Source organism: Acanthochromis polyacanthus, chromosome 1 (genome assembly GCF_021347895.1).
Source record: "Acanthochromis polyacanthus isolate Apoly-LR-REF ecotype Palm Island chromosome 1, KAUST_Apoly_ChrSc, whole genome shotgun sequence".
Classification (NCBI taxonomy): domain Eukaryota; kingdom Metazoa; phylum Chordata; class Actinopteri; family Pomacentridae; genus Acanthochromis; species Acanthochromis polyacanthus.
This window is the reverse complement of record NC_067113.1, coordinates 24,638,536-24,665,465: the sequence shown is the minus strand read 5'-3', so window position 1 is coordinate 24,665,465 and position 26,930 is coordinate 24,638,536. Positions and strand designations below refer to the sequence as shown.

Here is a 26,930-nt window from a genome sequence, read left to right as displayed (position 1 = left end):
TGCTTTTCGATGCCTTATCTCAATGTATTGGACATTTGGTTGGACAAAACCAGCAATTTTAACGTGTCACTTTTGGCTCACAAGCTACCCTGACTGAATAAAAAGAAAATTACAGATTAATTGATCATGAAAATAATCATTAGCAGCAGCTCTTTCTGTGATTATAGTTCATTCTGAACACTGGTGTTGGCCGGCGTATCCCAGTCGCATTTGCTTTGCCACATCAGCACATATCACGTTGCATCCGAAAGGTCTGCAAATCTGAGTCAGGATGTTTTGCTATATAGAAAATGTGGACGCTTTGAAAGGAAAATATTCAGAAACCATAACTTCTTGGCACAATCTGATTTCTCTTTGCTGAGAGAGAGAACAAAGAATTTCCGTTAAGTGTCCTCATATTTAACCGCACACTCTTGGACGTCTGTTTTCGCTCCGGCTTGCCCCCTCTGTGTCCCCGAACTCCGGCGCTGTCGCCACTGTCTCCTGTTACTCCCCTTCCCTTTTTTTTGCTCTCTGTTTTCTTTCCACCCTGTCTCTCGTACGTAGTCTGTGTTTAAAGTCCAAATTACCGAGGCAGCCTGTCTGAGTCCCGAGGCTGTTATTGATCAGCTAACAAAGTGCAGGGAGGAAGAGTGAGTCGGGGCAGGCAGGGAAGAAGACGCCTGGAGAGCTTGTCTGAACCAAGAGGGTCTATTTCTGACTGTCTCGGTGCGTCATTATTGGCCAGAAGACACCCGGGACACACGGGATGAGATGACGGATGGCTAGCGGAGGAGGGGAGTGCAGGAGTAGGACAAAGGCGAAGGGTGAGGTTTAATCTTGAGAGGTCACCTTTTCAAAGGCGCCAAGATGTAAACGGGGCATTTTCAGTGTGTCGCCTGAAGCCTGCGAGCTCCACAAGGGTCTGTTTTCTGTCTGATGCATGAGGTCACCGCATGTCCAAACTGACAATAAATTATTTCAGGCCTGGGCGAAGGTTCGTCCAAATCATGACGTGCATTATGGCAAAAACACAGAGAACAGGAAGGAGTCAGCGGCAGTCGGCTGACATTCAAGTCCTGACATGTTGCTCCTAGCTGTCCCTTTTCTAACACACACAGATGCACACACTCTGACATGGTTGATATCATCTGCATTTGCAGCCAACACATTCCAGGGGTCCATTCCTCTCTCGGCAGAGTGGAGACACGTAGGCCAGAGCTACCAGGACTTTTCCCTGGAAGCTAATCTTCACACACAAAGATGCTGTGCTCCCAGAATAGGTCCGGGTCTTTGTTAGCATCTGATTCTAATTCTCCTTGCCGACGGTGGTTTGTGTCAAATCCAGGTTTTGATTTATGTTATAGATTAGAATGCAAATCTGATAAAGACAAAGAAAACAAACCTTTTTTTTTAGCTGGAATCCTGCTCAGAAACGTGCATATTGATAACACGCTGTTGTAAGGCCGAGTACAGTAGGTTCTGATCTGATACGAAGCTTCTAGTATAATATAATCCTTTGAACTTTATGCAATTTCTGGGCATTTTTCTGCTCCTGTCACATTATTCACTGCACAGCCTGCAGTTAAACCCAGCTCACCTGAAAAGTCACCAGATTTCGACACTTTAGGTTAGGGCTGGGCAATATGGCCAAAATTTTTTTTTGTCATCTTGGACGATTAGGATTTAAATCGATTTTTGTTGTTTCTTTGTGGTCTGTTTGCTATGGCTAGTGCTAGCCATGCCACACTCTCGCACTCTTCCCATTCTTTAGGATGCCTCTGCCGGAGGTGCTGAAAGAGGTTAGTTGTGCTGCTTCTCTTCGTTTTCACAGTACTTTTGCAAACCTTGCACATGACTGTAGTTTTCTCTGTGTCAGTCTTGTCAAAGCCGAACCACTTCCATATAATCGATGTAACATGAGGCCCTTTTCTCGCGACTAATTCTTCGTCTGCTGTTCTGTCCGCCATGACGGGTGTGAGTGTTTTGGCGGAAGGAGATGAGAGGTGGAAGCAAACGCCAATGCACAAGTCGTGAAAGGCAGAAGAAGAATCTGTTTTGTTATATATTTAAGCTCGCCTCGATTTTACGATTTGGCAAATTTTCAAATTGTCTGGTTTTAAAAAGGCAAATAATCGAATTAATTCAATTTATCGCCCAGCCCTACTTTAGGTATTTTTTCCTTGTGATTGTTGGTCACAGCTGAGTCACCAATGACTTCAGAGTTTGCACCAGTTAGCGCAGAATTTTTAGTTTTTCACGGAATCTGGATAATGCAAACAGTTTTTCTTTCACTAATGTTTAAATGAGACATAAGAACAAAGTGATTTGGATGAAATATCAAAATTTTAAGCTTACATCTGGTACATCACAGTAGAGTAGTTCAAGGACTGCTTGATGGTTTTACAGTTTCAGACTCTGATAAATGATATATGGAGATTTTTTTTTTTTTACAAAGATAACCTCTCTTTCAAACCTTCCAGTGGATTCTGGCATCAAAGAGTTCAGACTTCTTGCCAAGAGTGACTAGAGTTCAACTAATATGTTCAAGGAGACAGATAATCAATATTTGTCCCCAGTATGGCCTTTATTCACAGTAAAAATTTAACCTTTAATGTCGGAATTAAAGGTAACACAAACTCCAACATAGAACTTTGGTTACATATTATTTTTTATTACAATTTTGCATTTGTTTCATTAAAAAAAACTTTCAGTGTTTGTCCTCATTTCCTGGTTATTGGTTCTGTTAATCAACCGGGCCAATAATCGATTTGGTTCCTTTTAATCTATTGAGTTGATGTTGATATTAGCTCTTAACCAGGTCTATACTGTTTAAATATGATGTTTAAAGACGACCTGATGCCCTTATGTAGCAATTTGCGACTATAATTGCATAAATAATTGCATCCTGTGCACTCTGAGCAGCCATGCAAAAAAAAGAGTGAACTGCTCTCGTTGCACCACCCTCTGTTCTAAAGGTCGGATAAAATGAGTGAATGATGTTGGATTTTTTTCTGAAATCACGGCTAAAGTGAAGAAACTGCTCAGCTGACCCACTAAACAAGGCCTGGCTGCTCAGCACTGGGATCAAGTGTAACAAATTCAATTCTGTGATTCTTTTCCTCTTTCTAAATAACCAGCACTAACGCAGACCTCATGATGGATTGTTGGCACATCAGAGCGTCAAGCAGTGATTTATTAAGCAAGGCCAAGAAACACACATCTGACCTTAAATCTTACTTTCCTCTATGCCTCTTTGAATTTAATCAGTTTTGCCAAATGTGGTTTGAATCCTGGCACACTTTGCTGTCTGTGCATCTCTGTGTTTAAACTCAGGTGACAAACATGCCTCTCTCTCTCTCTCGCCTCTTTTTTTTTCTACTCTTAAGTTGATTGAGTCCAGATTCCATTTTTAGAGGTGGGAAAGAGCCGTGTTGTTGAGGGGATCTGGTTTCCACAAACATCCGCGGACTAATAATAAATCACGGCTGCTCTACACAGCGGGGGGCTGTTGGTGTTTGCGTGTCTGGGTGTGTATATGAGTGTCCTTACATGCGTAAATCATGCAATCAGTTTAAACCTTCTATTTAAACAAGCCTTCTAAACTTCACCTTCTTTTGGCAGGAAACGATGCTTTGGATTGCGGCTAACAAACCTCCACTTGTGTTTCTCTCTTAATTAGCACAAAACACGTGAAATCGCGCCAAACCCTGATTAATGATGCCCTTATTTTCTAACCACTTGCTAACTAAACCTAAACTCGTGCAGAGAAATCATGTAAATTCCCCCCCATTCCTCGATTTGCGATTCACCCTTCAGGACATTACTCAACAGTTCTGGTTTGAGATTTTAACAAAACCAACTCCGAGAAGGGAGACGAGGATAAGAGGAGACAACAACAGAGAGGGGAATGATTTAAACAGAAGGGAAAGGGAGGTTAAAGAGAGAAGGTGGAGGTTGTAGAGGTGGTGATTTGCGACCCACAGGAAACCGCCTCATTTTCTCCAGGCTCTCGGAGACCATAACAGGCCCAGGCGCTGTGTGTTTCCTCTTGATAACACCCAACCGCCTCACATGTCCTCACACTTACTCATTCTCGCTGCACAGTCTGACATGCATGGCTATTAGGAGGCAGATTTCTGTGGTACAGATGCAGCTATTTGTTCAGTTATCTTTTTAAGTTTATTGGCATTCCAAAAAATGAAGCATTACAAGTATTCCCTGCATATTTCTAGTCTTGACAAGGTGGAAAAAGGCTTACGAGCGTCTTATTCTCACTTATTGACGGCACACGGACGCACAGATGTGCAAGGAGATGGTGAGAAATGAGGGCAAAAAGTCCTCAGAATGAGAACCAGACGAGTGATTGATGCGTTTCCCTTTGTTCTTCCTGCTTTCTTTTGTTTTTGTCAGCCAGACAGCCAGTGCACCTACAGCCTCCAGTTTTGAATTCCGTTTTAGCGATGGGGCCAAAAAAGAAAATGAGACTTGAAAAAGACAAAACTGTCCTCAAGACAGTAGCTTCATCACACCTCTCCCTAACCGGCGCTCACTTTTTTTATCAGGCTGCCTCACACACCACCAATCTGATAGGACGAATCAATGCGACGATAACGCCGATTAGTCGACGCCGCTGATAAATGCAATTCTGAGTGTTTTTGCGAGGGGTATTATTCTATTTCTTGCAGATAACAGGATAAGAAGAAGACATGCTGGGGGGTGGGGAATTGCGGAAAAAATGCACGTAAAGCGTAGTCTGCCAGAGGAGCCTTCAAGGTGCCGTTTCCAGACTCAGCCAGGAGGATGACGAGGATGGTGTTCTGAGAAATTTCGAGAGATTGAGCGCCTCGTATGAGCTTTGAAGTCTGTCTGACAGGTGCGCATGTGCCTCGGCAGTGTCACCTGTGAGGAGGGTGGTGGGGAGAGGAAAGAAAACATATCTGCTGTAATGTTCTGTCACCTCGGAGGCAGGGCGTGTGTTGTGTGAAGTGTGCATAAAAGGGAGTGGACCTGGTGGTGAGTGGATAAATATGTGTGTGTCTGTGTGTGTGTGTGTGGGTTGAAACATCATTACCTTGGGATTTGAGTACACGGCCAGACATCATTAGGCTTTAAGGCGAGAAAGTCTCCACGGCACCAGTTTTGCAGTCTGCCTGACCCAGCAGACACGACAGGCAGGCACGCCGTTTAAGATCATTTATTCGGGTTTGCATGTATGCCCTGCGCGTGTGTGTGTGCGTGGGTTACTATGCATCCTGTGTGTGCATGCGTGTGTGTGTGTGTGTGTCTGTTTGCGTGCATGTTATTTATTTATTTTGCTTGGTAATATGCCTGAGCCTTCATTATAGCGGGAGCCATAACTTTGATAAATCACTTGGGCTTGGGGCCCTCACTGCTTTCACAGTATTAGAAAACTAATTGAAATTCTCTTCCGCCCCCTCCTCTCTCTCTCTCTCTCTCTCTCTCTCTCTCTCCCTCTCTCTCTCTCTCTCTCTCTCTCTCTGTTTTCTCCCTCGTTCTCTCTTCTTCCCGTCTCTGTAGCGAGGGCCAAACAGTGCCGTGTTTTTTCAGTGGAATGGAAGCCAAGAGGGGGGAAAATGTCATCACTGATTTAATAGGCGTATTCTTACTCAGAAACACACAGCAGGCTCACACTCGCACACAAACACACACTGCACTCTGGGGAGTGTTAGGAATCCTGATAATGTCATCATAGGAATCTCCATAATGTACCCCCGGTCTCCTGCGGGCTCCGGTTTGACTCTGCCTCTCCTCTGTTTTTGATTAGATGGGGGGGATGAGATTTTGGGTTTAGGTTGATAGGATTTGGGAGTTTAGAAACTTGTTTCCATGGCTGTGATCCCCCCGCTGTCACCGTGGATTGAGGGGGCCGTTTGGTTCGTTGCCTGGGATCTCCCAGCTGCCACTGGATTGAGGGTTTAGTCGTTTTATTGTCCGTGATCCTCCTGCTGCTACTTGATTTGTTTCATTCGTGGGGATCTCTCTCTTTCTCTCTGTGTGCCGCAGCTGAAAAATCAGGGTGTGGTTGTTTTGTTGCGCAGGATCTCCCAGATGAAATTTTGTTCTGGAGTTTGTTTTTACTGTCCAGGATCTCCTCCTGCTGCTGCTGGATTTGGGGGTCCGCTTGTTTTATGAGGCTCCGTCCCTCAGCTGTTGCTAGATTTAGGGGTTTAGTTGTTTCGTTGTCCAGGATCTCCCTGCTGCTGCTGGATTTCGGGTGGCGGCGGTGGTGGTGGGGGGAGTTTAGCCACTTTTTTAATATCCAGACACTGCTACTGTTTGTGTGACACTCGGGGCTTTGTGTCCACCCAGCAGCCTTCTCTTCCTCTCGCCGGGTGAGCTTTGCAGTGTGGAGCCAAAGATTTAGCGATGAAAGCAGAGGGTCTGTGTGTGTATATATATATATATGAGGCGGCTTGTGTGAAGCAGGCGATTTCGTGGAGTCCTGTCAGCACACAAAATTCTCTCTGCAAACATTCCTCTGACGTGATGTGAGCCCAGGAGAGGAGGGCGGCGTACGAGCCCATGTGTTCGTGTGTGTGTGCTTTCAACAGTCGGCTTGCGTGTGTTGCCCAGGCAAATCCATACCGTCGCTCTGAGGCAAAACTGCAGGCGCATAGTCACACATGCACACATAGCTTTGTATGTGCGTGCAGTTAATGAGGATGTGTTGATTGATTAGACTGCAGTAATTAGCTGGAGTTTGAAAGCCTGGAAAGGTCTCTGCTCTGGTGGGAGTGTCCCCTCTGGAGAGACATTGAACTGTGCTATGCACCATTACATTACAGACACACACACACACACACACACACACACACTCACACACACTCACACACAAACACAACAGAAACAGTCCCATCCGAATCTCAGATGCGGGATGAGTCATCTCTCAGAGGCAGACCTAATACTTGGTGCAAGTGTGAAGTAAGAGGAAGGATGTTTGGTGTGTGTGTGTGTGTGTGTGTGTGTGTGTGTGTGTGTGTGTGTCGGAGGCATAAGGATGTTTGCAGCGTGGGGATGTGTGTTGCAGAGTGAGATGTGCTTGTGCCAGCAATTTCTTTTCCTGCACAGTGTGGCCCGAACACTGACCTGATCCTCTGCCTTACAAATCAACTCTCTCCCCCACCTCCTCCTCCTCCTCCTCCTCCCGCTCATTTGCAGTTTTACTTCCAGTCTGCCACCTAGATTCCTTCTGCGCACCACAGAGCTGCTTCTAGTAAATGCAAATAACATGGTACTAAGTACGACAAGCTCAGTCTCCAGCTCTGAGTTATGAGGATGCAGAATGAGCTGCTTCATTAAACCATTGCAAACAGTGCCACCACATGGTCAACTAGAGAACTTACACGTTGATTCAGCGGTGTTTTGTTGGCGCATTTTTGCTCACTTTCTTCATCTGTGCTGTACTACTTGATCTGTGCAAATCCTTCATTCATTCATTCCACATGAGTCTTTTAAGTGCATTAGTTTAAGAAATGTTGCCCTTCCTGTCATTGAATGTTTGATCCTATGTGCCTTCCAATTTTCCATGCAGTTAGTACAACCATATTAATACATTTCTTGCTTCCCTCCTCTTTTTTCCCCCTGTACAGGAAGTTCTACTACATTACTCTGCTGAGGGACCCCGTGTCTCGCTACCTCAGCGAGTGGAGGCACGTGCAGCGGGGAGCCACGTGGAAAACCTCCCTGCACATGTGCGATGGACGAACCCCGACGCCCGAGGAGCTGCCCTCCTGCTACGAGGGGTCCGACTGGTCGGGCTGCACCCTGCAGCAGTTCATGGACTGTCCCTACAACCTGGCCAACAACAGACAGGTACAGAGAAAAGCATCCGAATATGACGAAATCTAGCTGCAGTGTTGAATCAACAAAACAATAAACGCCGTATTGTGTAACCTTCCGGAGGTGTTGCGTGGTGTTGCACAGTCCCTTGCAGCCACTGAGAGGGACGGAGCGCACAAATCCTCAGCCGTTCACCTTTGTTTTCGTGCTTCCTTCGGCCATTTGTGGAAAGAGGGTCTTTTACTGCACACACTCAAAGAGCAGCTGATTTCTGCCATTCATCACTGCTGCCAGGCTAACCTGCATCTTTCCAGGCGACCTGACTTCTCTCCTGTCTGCTTGACTGCTTTATTTTGTTCACCGTAAAGATTATTGTCAGACGGTGTCAGCCAGTCCCATGGAAAATACCAATACAGGGGATTCATAGCTGCAGGAAAACGGATCAAGACTGAACGCAGTCTGTCTCCTGTTGATTTTAAAGGAGCTCTGTGAATTTGTTTTTTATTTGATTTTCTGCATCCAGAAAGAGAACGGTACATGTATAAGGGGAGTTGCACATGTGTGAAAATACACTCTTTTCTCTGTATCTTACACACACACACACTGCTTGTACACAGTCGGGAGTTTGCCTGCTGGCCATAAACACCTCAAATTCACACCTTCTTTTCTCATGCTATCTCAGTCTCCCACCTCAACGTGTTGGCCGGCTTATCTCATCTCAGCCTGAGGGTGTTATTACTCAGGGTCCCATAACTTATAAATGTGGCACTAACACACAAACTTGAGGCATCCTGATGAACCCAGCGGGCTGAGGTTCACGCTCTCATGAATCCAAATGGGCCTGCAGTCCCTTTCCCTTTGCTGATGAAGTGATCTCGATCGATCATTTTAGAGCAAATGCGCTAAATTTGAAATGACTGTCTTTAGGCCAGTGTAGCTGTGATCAAGACACTTAAAAATACGGCTGTTAATGATGGGGAGACACTAAAGATGGTTGTTAACAAGCACAAAATGCAGGACTTAAGGATCAGGGCTGCACCGATTTATTTATTTGTTCATTGTCAGTTCGGCCATTTTTAATTAGTTTTTCTCTCTTGATGAAGTGATTAATCATTCAGTTTATGAATTACTAACAAAAGCACAAATGGTTATAATAACTTCCTGAAACACAACGTACCATCTTAAATATTTTGTGTTTTGCAATCTTCATTACTATTAATGTCGAGCACTTTGAGCTGTAATCCTGCATGAAAGAGGAGAAACGAATAGTAATTGGTAACGTTTTAAAAATCTAAACCCATATTAAAGAAGGTGAATCCGAATTCCAGCTTCTCAAATGTCACAATTTATGTTTTTCTTTTATCTCAATGATTAGGCATTTACTCAGATAAAACCATTAACTGATGATGGGGGAAAAAAACTGAGAAATCAGTTTTTTTTGAGATTTCATTCACTAAAAAGTTGATTCATAGAAAATGTTTAGAAGATGAATCGATCATGAAAATAACTGTGAGCTGTTGTCCTATTTATGAGTAATCGGTTTTACAAATAGTTGTTCATTCATTTTCTGTGATTGTTTAGAGGATTCATCAAATCATTTCAGCACTATTCCGCCACAGAGACGAATTCTGTTTGACGTGATTGAGCGATTGAAACCTCCTTCACTGCTTTCCCTCTGTCTGCAGGTTCGTATGTTAGCAGACCTGAGTCTGGTCGGCTGCTACAACATGTCCACGGTTCCAGAGAAGAAGAGAGCTCAGCTTCTCCTGGAGTCGGCCAAGAAGAACCTGCGAGACATGGCCTTCTTCGGTCTGACGGAGTACCAGAGGAAAACCCAGTTCCTCTTTGAGCGAACCTTCAGGTTGCGCTTCATCAGGCCTTTCATGCAGTACAACAGCACCAGAGCAGCAGGGGTGGACCTGGACAACGCCACGGTCAGTGCTACACCTTTCATAGATTCAGATCTTTGTGGGTAGAAGAGACAAATAAGAAAGTCAGTGTTGAAGTGTAGCTAAGTATATTCATTCAGGTGCTGGACTCAAATTCCCACTTCAATGCATTTATTTGATATTTAGCTACTTTACATATTGAGAACCTGCATAAAGACGCCCAGCAGTCTACATGTCAGAAGTTAAACCAGGAATCCTGTCATGTCAAAAAGGAAAATAAAGCAAATGTTTAAAAAAAAGTATTATCTGAGAATGGGGTAAATAAAAAAAGGGAGACACAGAGAGTAAACACTCCAGTTTTATATTGCTGTGAAATGAGTTGGGATGACTGTTGCTGTTTAAAAAACAGCAGCTTCAAACATGTTCTTCACACTTTGATTGGTCCAGTGTGGGAGTTCTTAAGCTCAATTCTTAGCAAAAAAAAAAGAAAAGAAATATATCCTCCAGTACACAGCAGACTGGTGGCTTATACATCAAACCCACTTTGGTGGAGAGAAAATAAAATATGCACAACTGACAGACACTGTGAGGGGAAAAAAAGGTAGACCAACGATTTATTATCACAAGAAAGAGGAACTATCACTTTATGAAAATTTGGCGTCTGACAGGTGGGGAAGTCTGTTTAAAATTAGTTGCTTTAAAATTAGCATTGAGTTCAAGTATTTCTGAGAGTTCTGTGTGGAATTTGTGAATATTATTTAATTACTTTTTCCCTCTAAAGAAAGTCAGATGATTACAGCAACAGGTTTTGAGAAGATTATTTACCAAAGATTTTGCCGCAAAGCTCCTGAAAGCCACTCGTACCCTCCGAAGATCCCAGCGAGTCATTTTTGATTGAAACCGGTTTCCAAGTAGTTTGACGGCTGTTCTCTGATGGATGAAGATGAAGCCTTCGTGTTGACGACTTGAGCTGAGCGCCGTCTTCCTGGCTTTGTGCCGGTGTCCCCCCATGCTGCTGATCAAACATCTCTAATTTTCATCAGTGCGGCATGTCGCTTCCCTCTGTTGTCGCGCACGTTGCTCGCAAATGATATCCAGCGCTGCATCGCAGATTTCAAAGGGATTCTCTTAATTAAACACATTTCCCCCCTCCATGCTGAATTCCGACTCAGCAGAAGATAGATGCCAGTGAAGGCAGCTGCGTCGCACAAGCGAACATCAAACACGTTTCTGTTGTCTCCACACTGCCAGCACACGCTTTCTTCTCTTTCAGCTCCCTCTCTCTGTAGAAGGCCCTATAAAGCATTTGTTCAAATGCCGTGTCGAAGATGTTTTCACAGCTGGAACATTAATAGCTGGAACAGGAAGCTTACTGGCAGATTTTTAACTGCACCACACTGAGGAACCTATAGGCGCTTCTCACTGCAGGTGCCAGCGTAATCGACAAGTTCAGCCGTCTGTTGCCACTGCAACAGGATCCAACAGCTTCGATCGAGACGCCAACTCTAAATGCGATGACGAATAGCAGTAACTTGATGAAACTCTAGTTTGATCAGGGCATAGTCAGTAGAACTAAGGAGGGTTTGTTATGTTAGTGGGGAATTTTATGTAGTTATTGGCGACATTAGGGAGGAGTGGACTGCTAGGAGTGGTACTTTGAAAGTTTATCATATCGACATTTGCCACTTTGAAGTTCCTGGCTCAGAGTAGGTACTTTTATCTCACCAGAAACGTGTCCACAATGAGGCTCTACACCCTAAAACAGCGTCTAAGTTTCTGCAGTGGAAAACGATCTATTGAAATAAATTAAGTTCCTGCGCAATAGTTCTTGGTGCTAAACAAGTTCCAGCTCTGGAGATGGAACTTTCTGATGTTTCAGGAACCACTGGAGCAGATTCTAATGGTTGATTCATCACAACCTATGTGCCACTTTATTCACAAAATATCGCTTTATCAATATTAGCATGAGGAAGCCAACATTTTTCGTTTATTCGCCATCCGAGTCTCAAGTCGTTTCTTGGAGTTTCCTGCTTCTGTTGCATATTTCCTCACTGCGGGCTCAGTTTTGCTGCAATAAAAAAGTCCTGCACCTCTTTGGAAACGGCACAACCACGCCTAGATTTACAGGGAACTCAAAAAAGTCTTTTGTGAAGTACGGCAAAATCATAATACCATAAATCGTTTTAAACTGAAAAAATCAAAATTACATTGGATTAATAATTTATTTAACGAACATTGGAAAAAATACCAAAGCTCTGTATATACTTTATACATATCTATATCTATATATATATACACACACACACACACACACACACACACACACACACACTTCAGCCGAAAAGTCCTTGAATTTTGGTGAAAGTCACGAATGGCTTTATGGTTATTCAGATGCTGTTGAAAAAGTTCATTTGGTTCCACACATCCTGGAACTGTTCAGTTGAAAAGACAATAATCTTCTCTTCATTCTCACCTTGCTTTGTCGTGATTGTTCCTCCCCTGGCTTCCGTTTTCCTTCCTGTTCTCCCCCTCTTCTTCTGCTCTCTTCTCTTCCTGTGATTCATCTTAAGAAATCCTAAACGTCTCTTCTGCTCCCTCCCCAACAGGTCCAGCGCATAGAGGAGCTGAATGAACTGGACATGGAGCTGTACGACTACGCCAGGGACCTGTTCCAGCAGCGCTACCAGTACACCAGGCAGCAGGAGAGACGGCAGCAGCGCATCAAGAACCACATGCAGCAGAACCACCTGGGCGTCAGCCTGTGGCCCTCCCGCAGCCGGCAGAGCCTGGTGTCGACGCTGGAGGACGGCGAGGGGGAGAGGGAGGAGCGGGAGGAGGGTGAGGAGGGAGGCAGAACGGAGGAGGCGGGCAGCAGGCTCCCCACTGAGGACTACATGAACCAGATCATCAACCGCTGGTAGCAGCAGAATGAGAACAGACAGACACGCATATGTAATGTGAAATGCATACACGTATACACAACGACACGCACACACTTACATTCACAGAAAGTGGCTCCTGCTTCAAAGACCCAAATGACTGATGGACAGACTTTATCAGAGAGTCGGGCTGCGAGAATCAGAGTCCAAGTGGGTTGCTATGGAAACCTGAGCTTGGTCGATTGCATCAGCTCACATTATTGAGGTTTGCCCAGTTGTTATTAGCGCCTGCTTGCCCTTTCCCTCCCGCCGCGTTTTTTTGTCTCTCCCATCATCATTACTGACTGAGCAGAGGAGAGATATTTTTAAAAGTTGCTGACAACCGAGTATCTCAGCAACCTCTCCCGCCTCCGCTGCGCCTCCCGTATCCCTCTCGTTCTCTGTGGCCTGATATGGAGCATGAGAGAACGAAACCGAGTCTGTGAATTCCCACTAATCCTCGCAAAAAAAAAAAAAAAATGAACAAAACGGACTAGTCTACTTCCTGGATGCTCCGATTTCAAAGGAACTGGGAAAGCTCTGTGAAAGTATGTTGATGGCTGGGCTGAACAAAGAAAATGGTGGGAGTACATTAAAAGACTGTACTACAAAGAAAGAAAGCGAGAAGAAGATGGACTCAGTTGTGTAATAAAAGCTTTCTGCTTAAAAAAAAAAAATCAGCCATTTCACCCATGAACACGCTTTGGTCATGAGATAGTGACAGTCTCATTTTAGGATGTTTTCATTTGTATTTTCCTTTTGTGTTTTATGCTTTTTTAAAAGCAGAATTGTAATAACACTGAGACCAATATTGCTGCCTAAAGAAAAGTGATTCCTTTATTTCTTTGTTTTTATTTGTTTTATAAGTCAAAGCTAATGGATTGGAATGACGTACAATGGACCATAGCCATTACTGAAGCCTTGCTTCGTGGGGGAGAAAAGTGGCCTGTTTTTCTGTTAAAGGTTTCCAAAGCTCCTGTCGCTTAACAAGTTCATTATTTCTCCTTTTCTCTCCTTATTTTGGGGGGGGGGTTCAGTCCTGCGGAGAATGACAGCCAATTACAGAGCCGGATCTCACATAGGTGCGAAGAAATCAAAGGCAAGGAGAGGAGGGAGACGAATGACTCTGCTGTAGGTTGTTGCCAGGAACTGTGCTGCGTGAGCGGCAGGCGCTTTGGAAGCCTTAACGCAGACAAATGCTTGAGATGGGAGCTGTGGAACTACTGGTCACCATGGCAATGTGGGCTCTTAATGTGGTGGGTGGCATTTTCAGTTTCTGGATTTGTTTTTTTCTTTTTCTTTTCTTTCTCCTTTCTGACTGTGTTGTAAAAAGCAGCAGTCTCAAACAAGCCTCCGTCCCACCTGCTGCAAGGGCTCGCACGCAACTGGTGACCCGTAGTTCATTAGGCTGAGCTCTGTTTTAGTCTGTTTTTACCCTGAAGAACGGACAGGGCGAGGTAGCAGTGCCTCTATGTACTGGGATCATAGTCAACATAATTATTGCCAGATATTACGTCTGCATTATACTACAGTAATTTCTCTGACTACTCGTGAGTCCGTGTGTGTGTGTGTGTGTGTGTGTGTGTGTGTGTGTGAGTGTGTTTCTGTGTGTGTGTAAATAGTATGTACAGTATGCCTTTGATTGGCGTATGTGTATGCCTTTGTAAATAGTGTGCCTGACTGACAGAGGACGTGTGCTGAGTTTTGTGAATGACTGGTTTCATGACCAATTATCTTGCCATTTTGTTTTTGTTTGTTTTGTTTTGTTTGGGTGGTGGAGGGCAGCGCAACAAAGTCCCTCCAACAGCATGTCACAGCAACGTGACCAGCAAAGTGATGCAAGCCAATAATACCCCCCTGTCCTGTCCTGTCCTGTCCTTCCCTTTCTTTCTCCCTTTTCTTGTCTCCTTCCCATGAAGTGGTGTCAAGATTGTGTCACTGGAGTTACCTAAAATTGTAATTTACATTGAACAAAATCCACCTTTATGACATATTTTCCTGCAAGTCAGGTTGGCAGGCTCCATTTTTTTTATTCAATCATGACCCTAACACTCTGTACCTTAGTCTGTGTTTCAGCCGTGTAGCAGTCCCCACGCAAACCTTAGAAGGAAGTCTACGCTTTACTTTTTTATCCAGCAGCTGGTCACATCGTTAAAGGCGTTTCCCTGATCCCACAGGGCTAAGCTGTTTGCACGGGGCCAAGCCAAAGTATTTCCCCAGACCGTGCCGGATACTGGCACTGCTTGGGCAGCTGACTTATCGTACGGTTCACAAAAGATGTGATTTAAACGCTGCTTCAGGCCCAGGTGAACAATTTGGTATCCATTACAGAAAGTAAAATGTTGAGATATCACAAAACATACAAGATTTAGATTTTTTTCTTTATATTTGTGTAGGGAAAAGTGTTAAAATAAATCACATTCTAGGACAGATTGGGCCATTGGAGGGTGACTATGAATTACAGTAAGTATGATCGGTCTTCATGCAGTACAGTACAGGCAATGAGTCTTATTTCACAGAAATCGGTGTAAATTCCTTTTATTTCCGACCATTTTGATGAACAAAGATATCTATCATGCCTGACTAAATGAAGCCCCTTTTAACAAAACTGCTTATAAATAATTGATATATTTTTAAATTCTCCATTCTTTTTATTTTGGTGTTTGTGATTTTGTTCTGGCTCTGTCTGAAACCTCTTTTTGCAGGAAAAAGACTAATGTACAGAGTGAAAAGGTCCAAGACGGGGCTGAAATGGCGGCAATTGAAGTCAGTTGTTGTCAATCCACTTTAAATCCATGACGGCTAAAATAGAACTTTTAGCTCATGATTGTTTGTTTTTTTTAAAAAATCACTACTCTAAAACTGCAAGTGGACTTCACATTGATTTCAGTCGAATCTTTCAGTCATGTGATCGATTAAATTCATAAGCTTGAGGTTATGAAATAGACGTGAAAGTAAGCTACATCTGCTCATTGTCGGATACATTTAAGCAAGATTTAACTTTCATCCTGTTTTAGGTGATGACGGTTCTTTTAGCTGATTGTATAAGCTATTTGCAAATTGTAAAATTTTAATTGGATGCAATAAAGGATTCAAAAGTGATCGATGCTGGATTCTAGTTGGATAAAATCCCCCAACCTTCATCTGCAAGCAAAGAGCAATAAGAGGAGAAAAACAATGAGCAAGTGGAGAAAAGAATGTAGAAGTGTGAAGAGAAGAAACTGAATGTAGTCCAGGTTTAGTGTCATCAGTCAGAGGATGCCTTGTCAGCCTTTGCATTTAGATAATAACATGGCACATCCTGTTGTGAACAATAGATTCATTTAAGTCTCAAAGAAGGGGACAATTTAGCTGCCCGCCATTTTCTTGTTAAATTTCCGCTAATCACCCCGGATCCTCCTGTCGTCCTGTGTCTGTCTATTTGATCAGCTCCTTTTTAAATCAGGGATGATTCATGAATGGAAGGAGAGAAGAACAAGGGGGGGAACGATGAAAGGCGTTGGGACACATCCAGAGTCAATATGCTTCGTTTTTTTGTGTAGCCTTCAAAGTAATGCAATAGGGACAGAGAAATGGATATGGAAAGAGTGATCTCCCCTTTTTTTCATATCAGCTTCCCCGTCATTGTGTTCTCGAAACTGGAGACTTGAAAACACACTGCAGCTCCAGGCATTTTGCCCACGACTTCTTCTTCAGAGTCAGACTTGTTTTAGTCCGTGTTTTGGGCTCCAAACCAATATCTGGCTCTGCATTAGCGGTTAAAGAAGGAATAAAGAACCAATTATCTACTTTGAGACGGTTTTTATTTTCAGCGTTCCAGTTTTGAGTGACCGTCGAGTTCAAATGAAATCCTCCCCGAACCTGAACAGTGTGTGAGAGAAAAAGTCAATCCTTTCACTGAAATGATTCCAGAAATTGATGCCGTAAAGCTATACTCAAATATTTTATGTCTCATCACTATGTATATCTGATGTCTTAACAGCGTTTCCTTTGTGACAATGAAGCAACCCAGGTGTCGCTACCATCATCATCATATTTTTTTATTTTATTTTTTTTAAAGATGTGTTAAAGAGAGTGTGATAGAGACTTGTTTTTTGAATTGGTGTGCAGTCTGTCTCTGGCTCTTTCTGTATGCATCTCTCTGGGTTTGTTTCTTATGATTGCAAAAATGAATCATCAAGCCACCAATTAAAATATTTCATTTTTACAGACCTGACTGTGTTGTGGTTGTCACTGCATATCATCTATGATGTGTCCCGCTCTGTCGCTGCATTATCAAGTGAGCGCTCGTGGAGAAATATCTCCCCCTTTGACTTTGCATCTGAGGTGCTGAACATGAAATAGCAGCCGCATATTCATTTAAGACACACTCGGCGGTTTTTTGACAACTTGTGTGGGAGCTTTGCCCTCCAGGTTTCTCCACTTCCATTCACGGGCCAATCTGTAACTAGAGGACATTTCTGCCGCTCGCCTACACTAACCACAGGACCGTGACCCCATAAAGCAGCCTGTTCCCCTCCTAATGGCAGCCTCAGTACTGTCAACCGTGATCTACAGCCTAATTCTATCTGCAGACACTTGGGGCCTTGCCTTAGCACTCGTACATGCACACAAATATGCTGCTTTCCCCCCGCTGTGGCAGGTAGGCGTTTTGGTGAGCGAACGGATGGCGACTGAGGGCCGACATAAATATCATTCCATGTCCTTGGATGAGCATGCAAACGAGAGGGAGCGGGGCACGGGCCTTCACCCCCGTCTCATCAACACACCGCCGAGCTTCAACTCTAACCTCTGCGGGCAGGGTGGAAAAATAATTTGCCTGGACAGTAGCGGGGCAGAGGCAGTTGGCTGGAGGGAGATCAAAGCGAGCAACAAAAGCGAGAGATGAGGACTCAGAGAGGGTCTTTATGTAGGACTGGAGGGAAGAGAGGATGCTTTTTTTGTGGCCAGCATATGAACAGAGAACGAGGAGGGAAATGGGAAGAGCTGTGCAGCCTCTCTGGCAGCTGGTAAATGGTGTATTAGACTGACCGCAGTCTTTAATCCTCCCCGTAGTTCTGGGTCGCTGTCATTTCAAGTGCAGCTGGACTAAACAAACAATAATGGCTCGGCTACTGCAGAGGGCCGGGCGGCTTTTGTCAGGGCTGAGCGTGTACATGCGAGTGTTTGAGAGAAAGTGCTCAGTCGCTGCTGCTGCAGTGGGAATCCAGCTCTGAGTGATTGTATGGGCTCTGGCTGCCGTCCATTATTAGGAGGTCAAACTGGCTGCAGCTCCTCATTGCCGGTCCCCTGCTTGTTTCATGCAAACAAAGAAGCTCTGGCATTATTATTGCTTATTTTCAGCGTGGAATTCTGCAGATAAGTTCATATTGAGTGCCTCTCTTGCATACATCAGAGCCAGGCCATTGTAGTTCTGGAGGACTGCCCTGTTGGCGTTGCCACTGGTCACGATGGAGTTTGGTCTTTTGTCTCTAGTTGAGTCGTTTCCAGCGGCGGCACGGCTTAGACCTTCATCGTCAAATGTACAATGCGGATAAATTCTCCATACACAAACAATTTGCAGAGTTTCAATACCCTGTTTTGTCAGAAAGTAAATACAAAAAGATCTGTGAGAGAGTGCAGGCCAGTGTGGGAGTGCACAGTTTTCCTTCAGCAATAAAATAAATATGATTAGATTGGACATCTGGGGCTGTTAGCTGACCTTCCACTCTGGTTCTGGTTAATCTCCCAGGTCAGCAGCAAATCATCTCTTGTGATATTACAGGATTGAACAGAAGAATCCAACCTCCCAGGCAGTGCTCTGCTGACTTCCACCAGTGGGAGTCCGATCTGAGGAAACGCACAATCCTATTAGGGGCCTAAAATGTGTGTTTATTATGTTTGCATATGTGAGTGCAGCTGCGGGCCCGGAGCTCATAAAAGAGCCGATCTGCTGCAAACTTATTAACCCCAACATGAATAAGTCTGATAAATGATGATGTTGGAGGAAACGGAGCAGGATGCAAACCCTGGGTCAGGGCCAGACATGAAATCTCGGGCTGTTAGAGGGGTGATATATTTTTATACATGTGACGTGACACATGCACACACCAGAGGACATGAAAATGAAAATCGGAAAGGTTGCAAAGAAGTGACTTGTCCTAATTAAAAAATTGTGTTTATTAATGTGCATAACTGTTGAAAACACCAAGGTAAACAAGTCTGCCCTTCTCCCCAGCTGTTAGGCTAGTTAAGGCTGGAGCTCAGACCAGCCCAGTGTTTGGTGGCTGTAATGTGGTGAATTAGCTTCATGTAAGAGACCCCGGCTGACCCCCATTATACAGTCAGGGACACATTTAATTAGCAGCAACTCACGTGAAACGACAAAATGTATTAATATTAATGGAGGTTTAATTGAGGTCGTTTTGGTCCCCCGTCGAGGCTTTCAACCTCTAAAATGGCTGACGTGTGATAGTGTGAGGAGAGGGAGCCCACAGTCCGGTTCGCCATTTCGTATGTGACCCCGGAGAAGATGACAACCATCTCCCATAATTCATCTGAAGATGTCACCTTCTTGACAGATGAACAGGCCCTGTGGGCAGCGTGTGTGAGCAAGGCCGGGCTCAGCCACACTTGTGGGGACCGTCTAGCGAGGACGTTTTGGCCCGTCCACATAAGGATAAGACTGATTTTTTGTCAGACCGTGTGGGTGTGAGGATCTACATGTGTGAGATGTCAGCATGTGCGCGTCAAAGTGAAGGTCAAATCCAACAGGATAATTAATGTCGCTGCTTTTTATATAATGTTAAATCAAACCCTGGAACTGCTCCCTCTGGAGGATCATCTGTCCAATTTAATTTAGGCTGCAGAGCGAGTAAATGAAAAAGCAAGACCAAGTCTCTGCACCCTGGGACACTGTCTCTGCACCTTTCATCTTCTTTTTTATCGAGACCACACAACATGTAGACAGGGAGTCTGGAACATTTTATCAATCTGCCCCAAAGGGACAGTCTATCCAACAGATATAACACAAACTCAAGGTAAAGATTTACAAAATGTTCCCAGATGCCCTTTGCAAAAAAAGGGATTTTAGTTCCTCTACTTTTTCATTACCGCCTAACAATTTTTTTAACCAAAGAGGCAGGTTTGGCTCACTCTGAATGCAGGATTTAATTCCCGTGGCTATCACATTGTGCATACAGCAGACCTCATTTCCTTGAGCTGCTTTTCAAAATAATATGTGCAGTCCCAAATATATGGAACAATAATATAAATGCTGCTTGGAATATCTTATTAAAATCTTAACATTTGAGAATAAGTGGTTGTTCCAGCACACAGCATCTCTACAGCAGAGTTGCAGTCATGAACCAATCACGTACACACTATACTGGAGATGAAAATGGGCAGATGGAGAATGGGGTCATAGACCACAAAACACAATCCAGTAACGAGTCTGTCCACCATTTACATCATCTGTGATGCACGGAGTTAATAAGGTTGCTGATGCTGCTTGTGAAATATTGTCCCACTCTTTCTGAAGGGCTTGGAGAGGTTGGTGGCTGTTTTTTGGACACGATCACGTTGTCAGACACGTCCATCCGGGGCTGTCTGAAACGATTTCTTAAACGACAAATGGTGGAGTTGTGGACATTCAAGTGCCCAAGTATGGACCACCCTGACATGTCAGCATCCAGCATGCTAGTGATCAATTCCCATCTTTCTCTTGTCATCTGTGGCATTATACCATTTGAATAAAGCTACATTTTAAGGTGCTTTTTAAATAGACACTGCTCAAAGGGATGTGTTTGTATTGCTCATACTCTCCGATTAATGCCTTTATAGCCACATCTGACTAAGATGTGGTTTTATTAAATGTCAAGAATTTGTTACCTTTCAATCAACTCAAAAAGTTTTGTGCACAATTGGTTAAATTTAATCTGACCATAACAATAGAAATGAGTTTTTAAGAAGACTATTTGCAAGCTGCAGTTATGTTATTGTTCAGTGGATCAGTATACCACTGTATATACATGTAATTACAGTCCTGCTCTCTGTAGGCTCTGTGACACTAATATACTATGTAAGTTTTAACAACTCTAGAAATATGACTTAGGAACATACTAGTATATATGTGCAGTGCATACAGTGCATTATGAGCTCTTTGCTTATTTGTGGCTCAACTTCGGTGTTTTTTCATTCACTTGCATCTCCATTTTAACGCTCCAAGCACTTTAAAAAAGTAAATATATTGCAAACACTTTCAATTTTACCTGAAAACAATAAAAGCGGTAATTTAAACCGGCTAAAAATATCAAATCAATTACCTTTCTCTAGTTTGGAAGGCAGGGGTTAGGAAGTTAAGTTAATAGTTTTTTAGGCTCCATTTACCCACTCTTGAATTTTTAATTCTCTCTCTGTGATATATGCTATTTTACACTCAAGTCACGTTAATGCTGAGAAGCGGTCCGTAATTTTGGACAGGCAACATTTTCGGTTACCTAATCCCGCTGTCAGGACCCACCCACTCTCAGTGGATCATGGATGCAGGAAGCTACGGAGCCGGCTTCGGTGAGAATAAATCAGTAATTTTTCCATTGTGGAGCCATATATGACTGTATTCAAGAGTGTTTATTATTAATTTATAGAGAATATGGCATTAGGTGTCTGTTAGTGAACAGAAACGAGTGAAATCGGGCAGTTTTTCTTTTGTGCAGGAGGAGTTAGCTAGCTTATGTGGCTTTAAGCTAGCTTCAGTTGTCATGAAGCGTTAGCTCGCTGTTAGTTTCTGACTCTGGGTGTGAATTTAACGGACATTCAAGCCGTTTAAACCACCAAAGCCTTCAGATATAATGAGGATAATACAGTTTGTAGTTAGCTCAAGGTTAGAGCTGATGTGACAGCTCCGAGGATCGTCATTGAAACAGTCCGGATGTCCAAACTCTGCGCTCATTGGATAGAGGAGCCACGCTGAACATCCCCATTGGACAGAGTTCACGGAGGTTTTTGTTTACTAGCGAAAAACTCCACAGGTGCAAAACATCTTATTCAGTCGTGAAATACCTGAAGTTATGTGCCGAATTATTATAGGAAAATGTCCAAGATTCCGATATCGTGACTAAGGTTTCTTCCCTTTTCTCCACCATTTTTTTCTGCTCTTGTTCAGACCGTTTTTTCCCTTAATAGTCCAAAATGTGTCTAAATATAAAACAAAAATAATAGTTGTTATGTCCAGAGGAGTTTTTAGAGTAATGAAACATTGGACACATCTTAGATTTTGGCCTCATAGTGTGTCCATTTTCAAATTGTTTCAGAGTACAATGCTATGTTAACTTTAACGTGAGACACTGCTTTGTACAAAATGATTCCATCTGACTTTCTTTTTGTTCTTTGCCAACAATCCACATTAATATCACAGTGAGTGCAGGATAACTGGACCGGCTGCTCTTAAACTGTGTGCCTTGGAATTAGTCTTCCTTGTGGTGATTTACTCAGCTATAATCATATGTAAAGATGTGTCTCGTCTGAAGTGTTTGATAGGGACGTAGCCTGATTAGAGCCTTGTACTGTGAAGCATGTTGTCTGCCACAACCACATTTACGCTACACAGTCATACAAAGCTGTTCATTAACTGTTAAGTGATCTCTACGTTTCTCAACCAGGTGATTAACACATTCACTCTCACATATAAGTGGCAGAGTTGGCAACAGATATGCCACTGCAAACATGGAAAAGGTCCCGAGCAGCATATTTATCATAAAAAGAACAAACTGTAATTCTCAACCAATTTGAGGAATTTTAAAATATAATGCAGACTAAAAGCATCACAGGGCCAGGAGCCAAAGTCAGGAGGGAAGGCGGATAATAAAAAAAAAAGAGGATTTACTTCAATTATCATCACGCATCTCAAGATTGTATAATGTAATTACAGATGTAGTCCATTCATGTAATAAAATAAAATTATGTTTGTGATGATGTTGAGGATTAATTCAGTAATCTTACATCGACTTCTTATGGTGTGTGAGACAATTTTAGGCTCATTCTTTCAGCTGCAACCTTGAAAGTAGTAAACAGTTTTAGAGCAAGTAGAGCACTAATATTAAAACATCATTAAACTGGTAAATAAAGAACCTGCAAATCTTACAAGGTAAACAAGTGGGCTATAAGGCTTTCATGTTGAATTTGTTTTGTTTGAGGATTATGTGCACCAAGACATATAGAACAATGAAATGGAATGAAATTAAATTGATAAGTTGCTCTGGAGCAGGTTACATGTTTAGCATAAGTTGCCATGGCGATGTATCCCGGTAAGAAGTAAAGCACCATCATAGCCCTGAAAACCTAATGTTAAATCTAAAATTTGAACCTGCTCTAAGTCCTGCTTCATAGTACGGACCTCAGGGTTGCCAATTTTAGCTACCAACTAGAGTGATATTGGTGTATATTATAGATTATTAATACTCATTGTGGGTTTTAATAATAATTGCGTTTAATAGTAAAGAGGATGACCAACCCTTTTTATAGTCCAGTAGAAAGATAAAGGCATTGGTAAGGGGAAACGTTCACCCATAAAGTCCAATAGCACAATATCCCACATAATAATAATAATAATAAGACTACATTTCATGCTTATGTTGCTGACAGTAAATTGTGTCCATGTTTAGCCAAATAATAACTTACAGCAACAGACGACTCTAGCCTCCGTGGCTTCACCCTTTGTATTTAACAAAACATTCTTGTATCCATGACTTTCAACTATGTGTTAATGAATTAAAGGAAGTGTGAAGTAGATATGCTTCTTGAATGACACAGAGAAAAAGAGAGATTCAGGGCTTTCATAAAACATCTGGGCCTATTTACCTTGCCTTTTGTGTATACACCTCGTTGCCTTTTCTTTTAAAGTGCACACAATAGATTTCAAATTGCCACAGGTTTACTGCTCATCGTTTATTTTAATGTGATAAAGCACAAATTTAGAATTGTGCACTATTGTGTACGTTATTATCTCAACACCACACTTCACAAGAATAAAACCCAGTTCACACCTAACCCTTTCTCAACAGAATATCAACATGGACTAATGCAGGACACACATTTGTTGATATTGTACTTAAGTGAAGTAAATTACCTAATATGTTTCTAATCACACCTTCTGCTAAAGAACTCTGCTAGTTAGAATGAGTTTTTATTTTGACTCGTGAACATGTCCATATCATGTTTTTGATATGCAAGAAGACGCATCATGAGTGAAATAAGCAGCTTTGCTCATGATGTGTCATGTTGGAGCATTCCTGCTTTAAACTGCAGTGTACTGATGACAGTCTTCCAAAAACATGGATTCAGACTTTTGAGGTTTCATCCATAACTAGCCTGAGGAACCAGTGCTGTCAGCTTGATCAGCTGATGTATAAATTAATAAATCTAGCAATCTAGAAACTGAAAAATAATGGAGAAAAAAATGCCAAATATTCTCAGATTTAAGCTTCCTAAATTATGATATGTTGTGTTATTTTAGAATATAGATCAAACGTGAGAAGAAGAAGAATTGGTAAAGTTTTGAAAAATAATACAAAATAATAATTATCAGGGAATATTTACTTGGCTTTAAAAAGAGCAGATCTTCAAATTAATTGCTGCCTAAAAACTAAACTCACAAAGGTGTCTCTAACTTTGCCAAGTTTCATTGCTGTTGGGACAACATTTCCTTATAATTAGTAGGAAATTATGCACCTGTAAACATATCACATTTGTAATCAACAACACCAGCTAACTCAGAGTGGAACTCAGGTTGTTAAAGGTTCCTTGGGCAGTTGCCAACTTTTCCCAGTTGGAAATTCAACCTTGTGTAGATTCAGCTTAGATGAATTGTCTTTTTTTAATTTATAACTTAAATTTCAGGGGTTATTACAAGTGTGTCCAGTGAGCTGTGATTGCCAGATGAGGCCTCCTGCTTATGTTTGTTCTGTCTGTGGAAACTTGCTAAATATGCAAATATGCACGTTCATTCGGACACCTAAAGGAGAGAATTTGGCACCTCTCCCTGTGTAAAGACTTCAAACTGGTGTGAGAGTTGTTTAGCAAATTAACAGTATCCTACTGTTTTTGGCAAGTTTGTCATGTTTGGTCACACTGCTGAAAGCAATATTGAATTGTTAATAAAGATATTTCCTGCTACCGGCATAAAGGACATTGTGAAGTAATTAAAGGTGTACCACAAAAATTTGTTATACGACTCCAAAATCCAAATAGACAAAAGTTTCAGAGCTTAATTTTGTTTTCTATTAATTTAATTTGATAATGGGCCATGATACCAGTTTCATATGATTCAATGGAAAGCTGATAAAGCTCTGCTGTCTGCACACTGTAACTGAATACTAGATCTCATGGTGTGGTCAGAACTACACTATATATTGTGGTCAGATGAAACAATATACTGAGTGGCACAAGCCTTCACTAAAGACAGAGATATATAATACGTGTACAGATTCATTACAGTGTTTCCCCTCGTATATGACCGACGAGGTGGGCCATCTCGCTGGTATAGGCCACCGCCTCATTACAATTTTGCCGACATTGCCGCCTCACTGGTCCGCGCCATCGTTTTGTTTTTCGGGGCTAAAAGCAGGTGTGTATCACGGACATATGTCAAATTAAGTATCAAAACTGTCGCATGTCATCAAAATAAAGCGAGCAACGCAGTGTAGGCATCGATCTCGCTTCCTTTACTGAGTTTGCTTCCTGTTTTGTTGTCCGCGGCGATACGAATTGACAGTGACTGCAAAAATGACTCCCGTTAAAACATTTAGGCACGACAAAACCCGTTCTCACGAACGAGACAAATGATTTCAACGGAATATAAAGTTCCTAGTTTCTTTTGATTAAATGATTTATAGAGTGCCCGAAATTCTATCATTCAATGGCAAAACTAATTCTGTGTTCAAATTCTAGTTCTGTGTTCAAAAAGGTAACAGTTTTGAAAACAGAACTAACTCCTTCAGAAAACCAGTTGTGAACTCAGAGTTAAACATTTCTTTCACATTTTTAAGTAAAATGAAGGTCACGACATAACCTTTTTATTATAAATAAAAATGAAGTGGGAATTTGGTACCCAACATGTAGTTGTTTTTAGAAAAAAAGTAAAAGTCACCACTTGATTCCAGATTCAAGTCCTTTGTTATCTTTTCCAAATTTGTAATAAGAACTGATGTGGCATTTTGGAACGGCTTGTGGAAATCTGACCAGAATATAATAGACTGGACTAGTTGACATGTTTTGATCGCAAGGACAAGTGGGTTTATATTTGTCATATTTTCTCCCCGTCACTAATTTTTAGAAAAGAAACATGACAATTTTATTTAATTTAGTTTTTGGAAATGGCTACAAATACAACAAAATGTGCTCCAAATTGTGCCAGAATGCCCCATTTTGCATCTTGATTTTCAAAATTTTTCCCGGACCCCGGACCCCCCTCGTTGCTTCACGCCTGCGGCGCTCGCCGATGCAAGGGCCTTTGGCCCTTGCCTACACCCCACCACCTCACAGCCATTTCAACCCAGGGGAAACACTGCATTAAAATGAAAACTGTACGACAAGTTTGAAACAACCCTCATTTTTGTCTTCGGTAATAAGTTCCCTAGGCGCTTTTAGAATAGCAGAAATGTTTTGGCTTGCTAACAAAACTCTTCTTCCAAAGCTTGTTTAGCACACTAACTCTCAGCAAACTTAAATGTAATGGCCCCAGAGGAAAAGAAGAGCACTCCCAGAGAGAGTAATTTGTCTTCTGTGATGTTATAGTGTAATATAAATCTAATATTATATGTGAAACTGTATGAATCAATGACGTGATGACGGTTGCTAAATGTATATTATCATAGAGCGACTCTGTTGAGTTGATCGTTGATGAATGCACACTTCAGACCTGAAGTTCACATCACAATATAGTAATAACATTATTTTAATTAGAATTATATAATAAGATAAAAGCATTAAAGCTGTTTAAATGAGAAACAATAGAGGGGGGGATGCCTCCTTTGTTGCTTTTTCTGCACTTTCTTTCATTTTTTCCCCTGTTGATTTGTTTTTTGTTTACTTTTTGGAGCTTTATCTTATCGGAATCAAGAATTTAAAGATAGAAGGTCTTTAACGCTGTACAGATTGTAAAGCCTCTTGAGGGCAAAATGGTAATACTATGCCACGTAAACAAAACTGACTATAGTTGACAAAATCGCTTTTGTACATAGACTGACTGATCAGATCCATGTGTTCCCTCAGTGTGCTTTAGGTGCAGTCACATTTGTATTTTAGAAAAATAACAGGGAAGGTGTTACTTTCTCTTCTCTTGCTGTTTAGGTTTCTTTTGTAATTC

General features: G+C 42.3%; 2 protein-coding genes across 2 annotated transcripts in view; both read left to right on the top strand.

Annotated features, from left to right (window-relative positions):
* Positions 1 to 16,800, top strand: part of hs6st1a (heparan sulfate 6-O-sulfotransferase 1a) — a 61,010-nt gene extending 44,210 nt beyond the window's left edge. Inside the window, exons 2-4 of the mRNA XM_022193757.2 lie at positions 7,593 to 7,815; positions 9,468 to 9,716; positions 12,278 to 16,800. Of these exons, the coding sequence (XP_022049449.1) occupies positions 7,593 to 7,815; positions 9,468 to 9,716; positions 12,278 to 12,592 (787 nt within the window). The 3' untranslated portion in view covers positions 12,593 to 16,800. The remainder of the gene's footprint in view (positions 1 to 7,592; positions 7,816 to 9,467; positions 9,717 to 12,277) is intronic.
* Positions 16,801 to 21,067: 4,267 nt separating this feature from the next.
* Positions 21,068 to 26,930, top strand: part of uggt1 (UDP-glucose glycoprotein glucosyltransferase 1) — a 37,159-nt gene continuing 31,296 nt past the window's right edge. The window contains 1 exon segment of the mRNA XM_022193733.2: positions 21,068 to 21,136. Coding sequence (XP_022049425.2) covers positions 21,106 to 21,136 — 31 coding nt within the window. The 5' untranslated portion in view covers positions 21,068 to 21,105.